Raw genomic sequence first — 15,944 nt, 5'->3', positions numbered from 1 at the left:
TTCTCTTAAATACTTGAGGAATCACTCTCTGCATTTAAAGATGTGAAAGGACAAATGAAGGCTGCTGCTCCCGTGATATATGCCCCTGACTTAAATGGAGACCTGTGCTTTTCTATCTTTCTAAGAAGTCCAGAATATTCAAGGACCTTGTCAAGGGCACTATCTTAAAAACAGAAGCCCAAAGCTTGAGTGTGGGTAGATGCTTCGTGAAGGAGGGTACATAAAAGATTTTTCCTCTTCCGTCACTTGGAGTTTAATCTGCAGGCAGTGGGGGATCCTTGAACATTGTGAGAAGAGAAGTGACAGGACCAAATCGGCTTTATGGGAAAATTAAGTACACCAGTGACATACAGAATGAAGGGAGGAAAGAGTTGGAAAGACTGGAAGATTTAAAGTAACTGAAATCCAGTTATAACACATCACAAAGCAAAATCTGTGAGGGCAGGTGAACGGGGCAAAAAAAAAAAAGAGGAAAATATATTTTAGTACATATTTAGATTTGAGAACCGGGGACAAGGGAGGCACCAAGGAGATTATTACTTAACAAGATTTTAATGAATTTGAAAAAAATCTGTTTTGGAGTAATAAGGAAGAATAGAAAACAGATTTTCACTAGAATTGAGTGTAAGAATGCCAAGAAGACATTCAGGTGGAAACATCCATATGTCTATAGTCTAAGATTCTAGGATCAACAAGAGATTCTTCTTTGGGATTCATCTACATCAGTAGCTGTCAATTAGGGTCAATTTTGTCCCCAAGGTGACATTTAGCAATGTCTGGAGACATTTTTTTGGTTGACCACCAAACAATGGTGCTACTGGCATCTCATACATATAGGCAGGAATGCTGCTGAAACATCCTGTGATGCACAGAACAGCCTCCTGCAACAAAGAATTAAAGTAATTATCTGGCCTCCAATGTCAATAGCACCAAGGTTGAGAGACCCTGCTCTACAGAAATGTCATAATATACTAGGGATACCTAGGTATATGCTAGGTGTTCAGTCAGTGCACCTAGCATATTCATGTTTAATTTATAGGAAATAAAAATAGCACTAGCATTTACTGAGTCTTAACTCTGTTTCCAGCACTCTTCTCACATCTCGAGGTTTATTTTCATTATTTTATTTCATCTTTAAAATCCTACGAGATAGGCATCCTCTTTATCCTCACTTAGCAGATGAGAAAATCCATCCACTGAAAAGTTGTTATCATGGTTCACCGTAGGAACAAAAGTAACACGATACAAATAGTTAAAGAAACAGATAAAGAAAAGAGCTGGAGGCCTAAAGAAATTTATTAGGTGGAATTGACTCATGGGGTTAAGGAGACTAAAAAGTCCCACATTCTGGTATCTGCAAATGGAGATTCAGAAAAGCTGGTTGTGTAGTTCCAGTCTAAGTTCAAAGGCCTAAGAACCAGGAGTACAGATGGTCTAAGTCCCTGTTTGAGATCAAGAGAAGACCAATGTCCCAAGTGAAATGGCCATGCACAGAGGGAAAAAAAAAATCTTCCTTTTTTAACTTTTTGTTCTGTTCTAGCTCTTAATGGATTAAACAATGCCCTTCCATGTTGGGAAAGGCAATCTCATTTACTCAAGTCTACAGATTCATATTTTGGAAATACCTTCATAAATCTATCCAGAAATAATATTTAGCCTGATATCTGAGCATCCCATGGTCCAGTCAAGTCAACACATGAAATCAACCATCAGAAGTTCACCCCTTATCAACATGGCACCCATGAACATTCCTCTAACTACACCCAACAACAAAGTCAGGAATCTGCCTGTCGTGATACAGCTATTCTGAGCACAACTGAAAATGTACTAACCCTTTCCTCAACAAAGGAGAAAAAAGTCCTTAAGTGGAGTTTATTCTCCTCCTTGATATCCCATAGCTTTAAAACCATGATGTAGAATTAACCATATTTAAATACTGATATATAAAGTCAATACATTTCATGTTACATGATGAGGACAATAAGAAAAGAAAGGAAACAAAGGTATTTGAAATACATACAAACTGGTCACATGATCATGTAACTGGTCACATGATCGTACTCAGTATTTTTTTTATAACTACTTGCTCCCATTCTGTATTCTTTTTGCCTTCAGTATAAAACTCTGCCCGCTGTATTTCTTTACCTAGTGGAGTAATCCAAACATTCATTTCTGAAGGGTCTGGGCCTGCCTGAACTGACCTCAGTCATAGGGTGTATGCAATACTAAGAAATGCCCCGAAGGACCTCCTATATTCCATAACCCTCTTCCTTACCTCCGTAGGCAGTACTGGTCTTTTTTCCACTTGGAGATCAGGATCAATCACCCAGCCACCACTGTAACTCCTTCTTTTGCATTTTGATTTGAGGGATGACTGAGAGGCAGTCTCAACTTCCAGTTCACTGGAATTGTTGTTATATCTCCTAGTGAAAACATTTCTCCCTAAAGTTGTGGAAATAGTAAATAAAAGTTCTGCTATTGGGTCACTGGGCATAATAATGTGTGGTACCACTTCCTTTCTCACCCTTTGATTCCTGGGCCCATGAATCCTGGCTATGGGAGAAGCAGCAGTATATACTGGGTGCAAATTCAGAGCCTCCCAGAGAAGTTTCCTCTACCTCTCTAAGGTATTACCCACAGATGTCACTGTAACTGAGGCTTCAGAAAGTCATTCTAGCACGCTATAGAAGCCAGCTGTTTCAGGATGGTGAGAGACATGGTAAGATCAGTGAATTCCATGAGAGCAGGAACAATACCATACTTCTTTTGCTATGCAGTGATGTCCTTAATCAGAAGCAATGCTGTGTGAAATACCATGATGGTGGGTATGGTATTCTGCAAGGCCATGGCTGATAGTTCGGACAGAAGCAAGGCATACAGGAAAAACAAATATAGACTCAGAATTTCTATTATAATAAGAACAAAATGTGACCTTTCCATGATGGAAATGGTCCAATATACTCAGCCTACCATCAGGCAGCTGCCTGGCTCAGGTAATGGCAGCATCTTCAGGACTTTGTGTCAGTCTCTGCTTTTGGCAGGTTGGGCACTCAGTAGTGGTGATAGTCAGGTCAGGTCAGCCGTGGTGAATAGAGGTCCATGTTGTTAGGCCCATGAAAAATCTCTATCCCTGTCATCATGGCTACTTTGGGATCTTGAAAAAAAGAGGCTGACTGGTATCTATAGAACGGGTGATCCTATGTACTTGATTATTAAAGTGTTAAGCTTTCACATAGTACATATCTTTTTTTTTTAACCTTTTCAGAGAAAACTACCTGCATACCTCTTCTCCAAATTATCATATGATCATGTTCTTTCCAAGTCCCTGGCCATCCAGCCAAATCATTGTCTGAAGCCCATTAATTCGTGTATAAACACATCTGGCCATTTCTCCTTCCAAAGGGAAATCAGGTGCACTGCTTGAAACTCTGCCCACTGAGAGGATTTCCCTTCGCCATTATTCCTCAGAGATGTCCCATAAAGGACCTGAAGTACTTTAGCTGTGCACTGTCAGACAGTGGCTACCTATTGTTCAGGACCATCTGTGAAGCAGGTCTTGGTTTTCTCTTCCTCTTCATTCAATCATATGGAACTTGGGACAGGAGGGGTGTGTGTGTGTGTGTGTGTGTGTGTGTGTGTGTGTGTGTGTGTGTGTGTGTGTGTGTGTTTGTGAGTGTGTGTGTGTGAGAGAGAGAGAGAGAGAGCGAGAGAGAGAGAATGAGAGAGAGAGAGAGAGAGAGACTTCTTGGCAGAGCATGTACACAACATGTGCAGGGCCTTGGGTTCAATCCCCAGCACCAAAACTATATATTTTTTAATCATAGGTGACTGTCCATGAAGCCTTGGGTACAATCAGAGAAAGAAGGCAGAGTAGCAAGAGTAGAAACCTTGGGTATTTGGACCACTTCATGTAACTTCTTGTGTAGTTGGGGCTTACTCAGGCCCAGTCACCTATATGCCACTTGAATTTGATGACACAGGGCTGCTGTGCACACCCAACTTTATTGTTTGGTGGGTCAGATAACACCCAGATCATTTTAGACACCTCAGGGCACATGGCAACTTGGTGGACCATGGTTAAGTATTCAGTCTCTATTAAGAACTAATAATAGAAAGAAGAAAAAAAAAGAACTACTGGTAGGCCAAATTCTGTTTCTCAAAAAAAAAAAAAAAAAAAAAAGAGAGTTGTCATTTAGGTAGGATGCCATAATAGACCTATGATGCAAACTCATAACAAAAAATTCAACTTGCTACCATTTCCATGTCTTACACCGTTATCCCACTCTCTTAGTATACATTCCTGTGCATGATTCCCAGATTTCTGCCTTATAAATTAGAAAACTCAGGTAGTTCTTTTGGAGTATAGCAGACCTCCCCATGGATCATATCTCAAACCTCACCTTTCAGGACCTGCTGGGACTTGAGTCTTATTATAGTAGACTCGAGGACAGATGGGGTGGAGTTCTAAGATCAGCAAGACAACTGCTCCAGATGAAGCCATTACCATTTCCTGAAGCAGTGTAGGATTGGTAATCTCAGAAAGGTCTTCCAAAATTTCCAACTAGGTGGCTTTATGCGGGTATGATGGTTAATTTTGTGTGTAAACTTGACTTTGTAATGGGATGTTAAACATAATTTCTGAGTGTGTCTTTGAGGGTGTTATGTGGCTCAAGAACCACAAAAATGACCTCAAACCTTCTGGATTGCCCTGAAGGAGAGTCTTGTCTCCTGCATCTGTAAAGCTGATATTGCTTAAAATTAAATGCAGAATCTCATCCTGGTAGTGGTTGAACAGCAATGCAATTGAACTTCCATCCTCACAGTGTCTACTGTAAAAGTGAGGGCATACATAAGAAAAGAATGGGATCCTGTAAGTTAGATGGGGTGGGGTTCTAAGATCAGCAAGACAACTGCTCCAGATGAGGCCATTACCATTTCCTGAAGCAGTGTAGGATTGGTAATCTCAGAAAGGAGTGGAGAGCCCAACACCACTGGGAATAGGGAGGCCACTTCCACTGACAAAAAAGCAGCATCACAATTTCGGAGCTTCATGTCCCTACCTTCATCAGAGTCTCCCCACAGATACACATATGCCAGTGATTTCAATCAAATAAAGTTAGTCTTAAAATAATATGTATCGTATTTACTTGATTTACAGTAGCCTTTCTTGAGTCCCAACAAAAGATATAAAATTAAAGCTCATGGGGGTGAGGTGGTAGTGGATGTTCACAAGTGAATATCAGTGTGTTTCAGGGCATTAAGATAGATTTGTTGAAATTACCGGTTTAATGTATTTAGAACATAATAAACAAAAGTAAGCCCTTCATTTCCTCAAGTTTGACTTTTAAATCATCATCATCAAATGAAAATTATATGAACATTTCTCATTTTGTCAAACTAGATTTTCAGAACATTAGTATTGTTTACTCTCTCCATTTGGTCAAAACCACAAAGAAATAAGGTACAATGGTGCATACCTGTAGTCCCAGCTCTTTGGGAGCCTGAGGCAGGAGGATTACAAGTTTTTTGAGGCTAGGCTGGGCTACTTAAAAATCACAAAGGTTGAATCCATTTCCTTCAAGTATAGCAATTTCTATTTTTTTAAAATGGGCTTATTCTCCAAATCATATGTTAAGAAATAAAATATCCGTAATAGATTTGAAAAAGTTATAAAAGAAGGAGGGAAGTTCTGAAACCAAGGTAGGGGAAGGGGAAAATCAGGGAAGTTAGGTAGGAGTCCATAAATCCATCCATTTGGCTTTGCTCTTAAAAGAGGCAGCTCCTGAGTCAAATCTGGAGCTCCATTTGGTATAATTTAAGAAGAATTACCCAATATATTAAAAAGTAACTAAAATAATAAAATTACAATAAACATTTTAAAATCTTGCAAGCATATTAAAGTTGTTGGTCCAATTGCTATTTTTAATTAAACTGCTTTAAAATGTGATATCATAATATGCATATACATATCATTAAATGCTATATCTCATTTTGTCTTAAACTTGAATTTTTTTGATTCTCAAGTGATGCGCAGCAAGTATCCTGAGGTACCTAGTTCCTGTCTCTGCTTGTGACTAATATTCATCCCTTAACCATATTTGCCAAAAAGGCAAATTTTAATTTTATTGTAAAAAATTACAGTAAATTATGTTTAATGGACTTTCAAACATAGTTCTCTCACACAACGCTTAATTTAAGATAGACAGTTTTTTCTCTTTTAAACTGTAGTTGGGATAATTTTCGAGCAATGATGTATTTCTTTTGATTTTTCTCTTATTTTTCTGATAAACAGAGTAACTGTAATAAATCCTGATCCTGCCTTTGGTCTGGATATTTAGTAGCTATGTATTTGTTTTCTTTGATAGCAACACACATTAATATTTATAACCATTTTCCTTTGCAGCATCTCCCAGATGGCTCTGCGCCCAGTGCACATGTTGAATTTTATCTTTTACCATATCCCAGTGAAGTTCGTAGGAGGAAAACAAAATCTGTTTCAAAATGTACCGACCCCACTTACAATGAAATTGTAAGTATGATTCATCTCTTGTCCAGTCATTTTGTATTTTTCTTACCATTTTTTAGCTTAACAACCAAATATGGAGAATTTGCAGTAATTGGCAGCATTATTCCATAAAGGAAGATATTTCCCAAAATAGTCACAGTATGCTGATCACTGTTCTAGATGCTATGGGAACTGGAAAATACAGATACTACTTTCAAAGCTCTCATGAGCCAATTTCCAAATTGCAGCTAACCTCCAGCAAGAGCCAGAGACTTATTTTGCATACAAACATTATTCCTGTCCTCATCTTATTTTCTCTAACCTTATTCTCCCTTACTTGATTCTCTTTACTTCATAATTTTATCATAAACAATCCTGTGTATAATAATGAATCTCATTAAATCTCTTTTGAAAAACTAACAAATATAAAATACAAATGAAAGTTTATGCATATTATAAATAGCTCTTTAATTGATTTAGAGTATACAGTTGGAACATCCAATCCCCTAGCTTCTTTCTAAGGCAAACCCCTGCATTTATTCTCTTGAATCCATCTTTTTCTATTTCCTCTGTACTTGTTCATTCGATTATTTGCTCTTTTTTTTTTAATGGTTGTCTCATTGATTGGATGCTCCATTGCTCAATTCTGAAATCTTTAAAACAAAAAGACCCTCCTGATCTCAGTCTTTCCAAGCAAACTTTCTTTCCCTCCCTGTCATCTCCAAAGTTTTGCAAAATTAACCCACACCGCTAACTCTCACTTCATTGCTGCCTTTTCACCCTTTAATCCTTTGAAATCTGAATTCTGATCTTTATTACTAGTACTTAATTCAGACAGCATCAATAGACTCCTAATTGGTAAATCTGATGATCCCTCAGGCTCTCCTCTCCCCTCCAGATGTATAGCAGCACTATTGACTGCAGCATTTCTTGAATCCTATCTTTTGCTTCTTGAATTAATCTACCTTTTCTTAATTCGCCTTCATTTTTTTTTCTAACCACTACCTCATTTTATTTTGCTGACATCCTTCCTTTTACAATACTGTTTGCTAGTCACTAATAGAAAATTTTAAAATATATATTGTTTGCTAGAGTTCCATGGTCCACCCTCACTTCCTTTTCATAGACAGTCAGCCCTCCTTATCTGTAGATTTTACATCCAAGGGTTCATCTAACTGTGAATCAAACATTTGAAAAATAAACTTTTTGTCTATACCGAATATGTATAGACTTTTTTCTTAACATTATGGCACAGCAATTATTTATACAAAGTTTATATTATATTGGGTAATATGAATCATCTAGAGATGATTTAAAGTACACAGGAGGGTATGCATAGATTATATGCAAATGCTATGCATTTTATATAAGAGCATCCTTGAATTTGGAAATTCTGGAGCCAGTCCACCGTGAGTAACAATGGATGGCTATATATGGCCTCAAAATTCTTATGTATTCATACATTTTCTTTTATCATCTGCATGGAAGTTACATCTGAATTTATTCCTCAAGTCATGGCTTCACTCTCAAGCTTTTGACCTGTACTCTTTCTGATCACTGGGGAGCTTCATTTAAATATTTCCAGGCACATGAAGCCAGGTTTTCCTCTTTCTTTGACATCTCAAAAGGCTCCTTCTAGTGACATCTCCCTCTTCCTTACTTATGTGTTCAGCTAATCACCAAGTTTTCTCACTTCTACTGGTGCAACCTCTTAAATCCATGATCTTTTCTGTGCCTCATATGTCTTCTGTATTTGAGGTCCTTGTCACTTTAGCCATTATAATAGCCTTACCTGCCTCCTGTCTTGTGTCTTTTAATTAAATCTTTCATATTTCTACCTAAGGTGCCTTTCAAAAACTAGTTGTATTTATTGTTACCCTGTTGAATGTTCTTTAAGTTTCCTTCTTGCCTTATATAATATGTTCAAAGTCTTAAATGTGGCATTCACTCCCTTTGAATGAACTCAGTAATATTCCTGAATTTCCTTTTTGAGCAATATCATCCTCACACTCTTTTTTTATTTTATTTTGAGAAAATTACAGATTCACAGTCAGTTATAAGAAATAATACAAAGAGATCTAAATATCCTTCTACCTCTTTCCCCTAAGGTGATATCTGGCATAACTATAGTATAGTATCCCAATTAGTAAATTAACATGCATACAATTCACTTACCTCATTCACATTGCACATTTTACATGCCTACTCATGTGTGTGTGTTTAGCTTTACATATTTGTATCACATTTGTAGACTTGTGTGACCACACCTAAGATACAGAACAGTATCTTTAAAAGGATTTTTAAAGTTACCCTATTTCAGCCACAGATGTCTCCCTTCTTCTAACTCTCTTTCCCTGGCCCCTGGCAGCTACTAACTTGTTTCCCATCTCTATAATTTTGTCATTTCAAATGTTGCATAAATGGAAATACATCATTTGTAATTTCTTGAAATTGGCTTTTCAACTTCATGGAATGTGGATGCCACAGACTGTTTAACTCTTCACCTAGTAGGAGACATCAAGCTAGTTAGAACTGGGACTATCAGGAATAGAGTAACAATGAACATGGATGCACAGGCCCTGTGTAGGTAAAAATTATAATTTCTCTGGGATAAATATCCAAGGGTATAATTTCCAGGGTATATAGAAGTTTTATCTTTAGTTTTATAGGAAATTAATGTACTTTTTTCCCAGAAAAGCTGTACATTAGTCTCTTTTATTCAATATTTTGTTTTTTTCAGTTTCAGTTAACTTCAGTAAAACATGGTCCAAAAGTATCAATTGGAAAACTCCAGAGATAAAAAAAAATTCATAAGTTTTAAATTCTGTGCCATTTTTGTAGTGTGAAGAAATCTCAAAGCAGCACCCCCGCCCCACCCATCCTGCTGCATAGGACATGAATCATCCCTTTCTCCAGTGCATCTGTGCTGGACAGACTGTTATCTGTTGGTCACTTATATTAGTTGTCAGATCCACTGTCACAGTATCACCGCATTCAAGTAGCCCTCATTTTATCTAATAATGGCCCCAAAGCACAAGAGTAATGATGCTGGCAATTTGGATATGCCAAAGAGAAGCTGTTAAATACTTCTATTAAGTGTCATCACACATTATCATCAGAAGTGGGAGTACTACAGTAAAATATTTTGAGAGAGGAAACCATACTCACATAGGTTTTAGTACAGGATATTGTTATAAATGTTCTATTTTATTACTAATTGTTGTTAATCTCTTACTGTGCCTAATTTTTGAATTGAACTTTATCACAAGAATGTAGATACAGGAAAAAAAATAGCATCCATGGGGCTCAAAACTATCTGTCATGTCAGGCATCTACTGAGGTCTTGAACAGTATCTACAGTAGTACAGGGGACTGTTGTACCATTTTCACTCCAACCAGCAATGTATACTCATCGGGTTTCTTTGCATTCTTTCCAGCATTGGGTATTATGATTTTTATTTCAGTTCTTTTGCTAGTATAAAATTTCTCATGTGGTTGCCATTTACCTTTCCTTAGTGACCAACTAATGATGCCAAACTTCTTTTCGTGGGCTTCATTGCTGTCTATCTTCTTTGTAGAAATATGTCTTCACGTCTTTAACCATATTCTAGTTGAAATGTTGGTGTTTTTACTCTTGAGTTTTGAGAGATCTTTATATATGCTGAATGTTAATCCTTCGTGAGATATGTGGTTTACAAATATTTTCTCCTAGTCCATAGTTTGTTTTTTTCATCCTCTTCACAGGGTCTTTCTCAGAGTGAAAGGTCTGAATTTTTATGAGTTCTAACTTGTCAATTTTTGCTTTGATGGATTATGCTTTTGGTGTCAAATCTAAGAACACTGCCTGGCACAAAGCCCCAAAGATTTCTCTCCTGTATTTTTTATATAAGCCCCATAGTTTCATATTTTATATGTATTATCCATTTTAAGTTAATTTTTTAATAAGGTGTGAGGCTTAGGTCAAGTCTGTCCTCAGTCTGCCTCCCTCTCCCCCTGCATTCCCATCACGGATGCTATTTGGTTCAGATCCACTTGTTGACAAAGCAGTTCTTCCTCCACTGATTTTCTCTGGCATCTTTGTCAAACATTATTCAAAAATTTTTGAATATATACCCTTTTGTTTCTATTTATTTGGCCACAGTCCCAGGTCACACCAGACACCTTGTCATCCCCTATGGCCTCTGTGATGAACACATGCAACCATTCAACACTGTGCCTTTTTCTAAGTTGGAGTTTACCTCTGGTGTGGTCTCTGTAAACACTCTCACCTCCTGGACTCTTCCACCAACTTGTGATCTTTTATTTAGTCCTATACATATTTTTCTTCGACTACAGTGTAGACTATTTGAGGATGAGGAAAATGTCTCATCTTTCTTAATATCTTTAACACTCAATTACTTCTTAATGGGTGTGTAATGAAATATTTCAGATAGTTTCATAAGTGACCCTGTGAGTAGAATCAGGTAAAATATAAATGTCTATAAAATGTAAATACACACACATATACATACACACATGCATACAGAGAAATATTCATTAAATTAGCAAGGAAATATATTTGGACATTTTATCATTTATCATTTTGTCAATAACTAGAGATACACATGCCCCAGAAATATATCACTTGTTTCTTTTCATATTCTTAGAGTACAAGTCCCTCTACCTTACTATCAAGAAACTTCTCAAACCACATGCTATACCTTAGCATTAGCAATCTAAGAAAACACATAACAAAATCTGAACATTCAAGATAACTTAAATAAGCTAGTATTTAATTTTTTCAAACAGCAGTAAGTACACATGCATGAAGATTATTCTCTAACACTTGTTGTGTACATCAGTTTTCTGATGACTTGAAATGATACTAGGTCTTCGTATATCCACGGCCCACTGAGTAGGAATCACTACAGTGCTTTCCCAATTAAACTATACTTGAAGCATGAAAACACACTATTCACACTTTGGACACATTTAAAATTACAGCAAAAAACTAGTTTCCATGCATAGCCAATTCCAATCTCCATATAATGCAAATTATCAGAAATCTGAAGCAATGCATGCTTAAGTGACTATTTTAATAGTAGTCATCAGGACAGTAAGATGTCATCACATAAACAAGTTTGGCAGGGATGCTCGTTGAATTTAGAGAACCATAAGAGAAAAATGAGCCACGGTATTTTTATTTTTCTCCCAATATGCTCTATTGTTGTATGTCAATACAACAATAATATTTCTAAGAAATGCAAGAAAAGGTCCAGAACTTTTAAATCTGATTTTACTTTGTTTCAATCTCAATAGTAATGCAGGACCCCATCATTGCACCAATCTATGATTTTTTTTCTGTGCACTTTCAAGGACACTTTACGATACATCCTTGCTAGTAGGCTGGATGCTGTCTAGAGAGCATAGAGAGCTACCATACACCATACACCATATTTTAACTACCCCTACCTGCTTCCTCTTCCTCACTGAGGACCACTTCATCAGCCACTCACCTCAGCTGGGATTCCTCACACTGCTGAAGCTGTGCAATGCACTGAGAAGTGAGAGAGGATCACCTGGCTCTTCTTATATAAATCCCTTAGCGAAATTCCAAGGGGATGCTACATTGCATACCAATCTTACAAAGCTTTTCATAAAAATACTTCTTCCCATTTGTATTCATAGGCATTTTAATACCCAGACATGAGAGAGGCTAGGTCAGGGACAGAGCCACATGGCAGAGATTACACCCTCCAAATACAAAGGCTTTGGTACTGGGCCCAGCTTGTCTATTGCAGATTACTCTATAGAGTGATTACAGCACATGGCTAGGTACATGGTACACTCAGTAAGCCATAGCTATTGTTATCTGTTCTCTATCTCATGTGATATTCACAACATAATGAAATTCACACAGTGAAGCACCACATAACAATATTTCAGTCAGTGATGAATCAAGTTTAAGAAACAGGTTCCATAGATTATATCACCTAGCAACAGTGTAGACATGTTAGTTTGCATGAGCACAGTCAGGTGTTCACATAACAACAAAATCACCTAATTACATGTTTCTCAGATACATCCCATCATTAAGTGATGCATACCTGTATTTGTAAATGAAGATGTTGGGACCCAGAGGTCACAGAACTTGTTTTTGAGATGAGCAATGTCGGATCCCAAAGCCCATGCTTACCCCACCATAATATGCTGTCCCTCCATCCACAGGGTTCTGATGTCCTCGTTGTTTTGAACTGTCTCTCATCATCCTGCCTCCTCAGAGCTCTTCTCATCAGCTCTGATACTCCAGTTTCCACATTATTGTTCTTCCACTGCAATCATGAAAATGCTCTTTAAAATTATTTACTAGACCCTTGTGTCAAATAATGTACAGCAAATGCTTGAAAATAAGCTAATAGATGCTAATTACACTTAAAGGTTTTCTATTTGATGTAATAATTCCAAAACCACAAATCCAGTATTTGTCAGAAGGTAGTAAAGACTTGGCTCATACCTGTGGGCAAAGAATATTATAAAGAGATATTAAAAGAGCAATTCATTTTTGGTCCTGTTTATGTGAAAGCATAATATATATTAAATCATTTGGCTAAAAAAAAATCTCAAAGAACATTTTCATCTGTGTATTTCTCTAGCGTTACCCACTAACTATTCATTGAACAGTAAAAAAAAAAAAGTACTATTTTTAACAACATTGCAGTAAAGCAATTAAAAGAGATATATATCATCTATGGTATGCAATAATTATATGTTTAATAAAACTTCAGTTACTTTTAAGAACATAACTTTGCACAGTGAATCACAGGTTAAAAAATCATTAAATCTGTAAATTGGGGGAGTTTGAATGTTTATATTAGCATTGAATATGTACCAGGCTTTGTAGTAAGGCCAATATTATTCTTTCACTGATTCATCCCACAATGCTAAAGGTAAATACTATTATCACCACTGTGAAAGTGAGAAAACATAAGGTTGACAACAGATTCATGTAAATATAAGATATTGATATATTTTGTAAAACTTTATATTTTTATGACTTCCTTATACAATTGACAGAATCTATAAGCCAGACTTTTCCAGAAGCCTAATGCTTGGAGTTATCCCATTTTTCTACTTCATACACAGTAACAAAGAGGATTGCCTGTTTTCTCTGAAAAACAAGGCAAGAGTTCATCTGCTTAAATTGGTATAGGAAGAAAAATGGAGGATAATTCTGACTGTTCAAGATGGCCACTAGAGAGAAAAGGAAAAGAGTGTACTCTGAAATCCTGGAAAGTTGTCCCAGCCATATTGGGTATCTAGTTGTAGTTAAAGAATATGAGTTACAGGGGTAGGAGCTTGAGATGTTTTTTAAGGCAGTCCTTAAAATCCTGTTATCCCGGGAGAACTTAATAAACGAGATGGAATAATCTGAGTGAGTAATGCTAGAAACGGAAAGATTTTATTTTTGTCTGGAATATGAGTAAGATTCCGGAAGAGGAGACCCCCTGCAGCAGCATAGACTGGATGAACATTACATTGCATCTCATGTCCTTTTGGCTAATTTTTACCTGATGAGTGAATCAGTGCCCGAGGCAGCTAACAGATTGATCTGGAGCTGAATTTCATTGATAACTTAACGGGTTCATAAATGGTAGCCTGTGCTGTGTGAAGGTACAGAAACCTACATCCACACTCACTGAGGAGGCGCCCAGTTGACTCGGAGGGCGGGCTTCCCTTTCAGGTTGTCTTTTCTGCTTCTATTTTGCGTGTATTGCAAAAGTTCCTTTCTATCTTGTAAAAGGCAGGCTTGCAGCAACATATGAAACTCCCTTTTCTAAATGTGTACCCAGAAGTTTCCCTGGCAACCATGTCAGATTTCCACTCAGCCCTCCCCTCCTGTCATGAAGGGTAACTGATGCCTTTATAGCACTGCACTTTGCCCCTACAGGCTCCCTAGTACTGCCTGCAACTTCCTGGATATTAGAAAACAGATCCCCTTTTTAAAAATAGTCACATGAAAAAGAACAAGAAACAAACTGCATATGCAGCATAATTACAGGTCAGAGTCTTATATATAGAAAACAAAAAGAACATCCAAATGTTAACTGTAATTATCTCACTGGTGGAAGTTTAGATTTTTCCTTCGTTTTTTTTTTGTTTGTTTGTTTGTTAGTTAGTTTCATACATTTTGGTGAATAAATATTTATGTTCATAATTAAAAATTAAGAAATTTTAAGTTAAAAAAAATCCTCATAGAGGATTTCTTTATATGCACAAGGAAATATTGTTGCACCACATTTAAGTAGTAGCACAAGGGAATTGTAGAAATTCATCTGTCTTTCCTCATTTGCCTTCAACACAGAAAGATGGTGTTAAAGTTCCAATGTTACTCAGTAAATTCAAGGACAGTTAAAAAGTGAAGAGTATTTAAATTTGTTCCTAGGGAGTAATTTACAGTTTCACTAAATTTGGAGCAGGCAATTTTAAGTGGAATCAGTAAATTCTAAGATTGTTAGAGAAATAGTGTGTCATTAAATTCAATTATATTAGTAGAACCTTTAGCTTTTCAGATTAACTTTTGGAGTGAAAGATTTTAACGTTAACCTCTCTACTCCAGGGAACAAGATATTAGCAGCTACATTTTTTTTGAATTAAAAGTAATATTCGAAAGAGATGCATTTAAACACATCTGCCATATTTTCATTTTTCCTCTCTCTTTTCAGGTGGTATATGATGAAGTCACAGAGCTCCAAGGACATGTCTTAATGCTTATTGTGAAGAGCAAAACTGTATTTGTAGGAGCAATTAACATCCAACTCTGCAGTGTCCCACTCAACGAAGAAAAATGGTATCCCCTAGGAAACAGTATAATCTGACCATTGCTATGAAAATATGCATTATTCATTAACTACTTATAATTTTTCCACTTATAGGTCTCTCTGTCATATAAGCAGGACATTTTTAGTGTCAAATATAGCATAGGGTATTAAGGACATTAGAAAAAAAGAAAAAAGAAATCACAATCAGTCTTTTCAAGTTGTTTTTTTCTCCATTTGTACTTTCCTTGTTTTCTTAGAATCTTCTCTCCTTAAATGGAGTGCTCATTGTGAAATATAATAAAAAGAATTCATTTTAATATATAGTTTATTTTTTTTAATTTTTTATTTTTTTATTGGTTGTTCACAACATTACAAAGCTCTTGACATATCATATTTTATACATTAGATTGAAGTGGGTTATGAACTCCCAATTTTACGCCAAATGCAGATTGCAGAATCACGTCGGTTACACATCCACAATTTTACATAATGCCCAATTAGTAATTGTTGTATTCTGCTACCTTTCCTATCCCCTACTATCCCCCCTCCCCTCCCTTCCCATCTTCTCTCTCTACCCCATCTACTGTAATTCATTACTCTCCTTGTTTATTTTCCCATTCCCCTCACAACCTCTTATATGT

General features: G+C 36.6%; 1 protein-coding gene across 1 annotated transcript in view; it reads left to right on the top strand.

Annotated features, from left to right (window-relative positions):
- The window catches only part of Pik3c2g (phosphatidylinositol-4-phosphate 3-kinase catalytic subunit type 2 gamma), a 318,773-nt gene extending 303,153 nt beyond the window's left edge, over positions 1-15,620 (top strand). Inside the window, exons 31-32 of the mRNA XM_078015186.1 lie at positions 6,404-6,529; positions 15,208-15,620. Of these exons, the coding sequence (XP_077871312.1) occupies positions 6,404-6,529; positions 15,208-15,360 (279 nt within the window). The 3' untranslated portion in view covers positions 15,361-15,620. The remainder of the gene's footprint in view (positions 1-6,403; positions 6,530-15,207) is intronic.
- Positions 15,621-15,944: the final 324 nt, after the last annotated feature.

This window comes from Ictidomys tridecemlineatus, chromosome 6 (genome assembly GCF_052094955.1).
Source record: "Ictidomys tridecemlineatus isolate mIctTri1 chromosome 6, mIctTri1.hap1, whole genome shotgun sequence".
Lineage (NCBI taxonomy): Eukaryota > Metazoa > Chordata > Mammalia > Rodentia > Sciuridae > Ictidomys > Ictidomys tridecemlineatus.
This window is presented reverse-complemented; position numbering and strand designations above follow the sequence as displayed.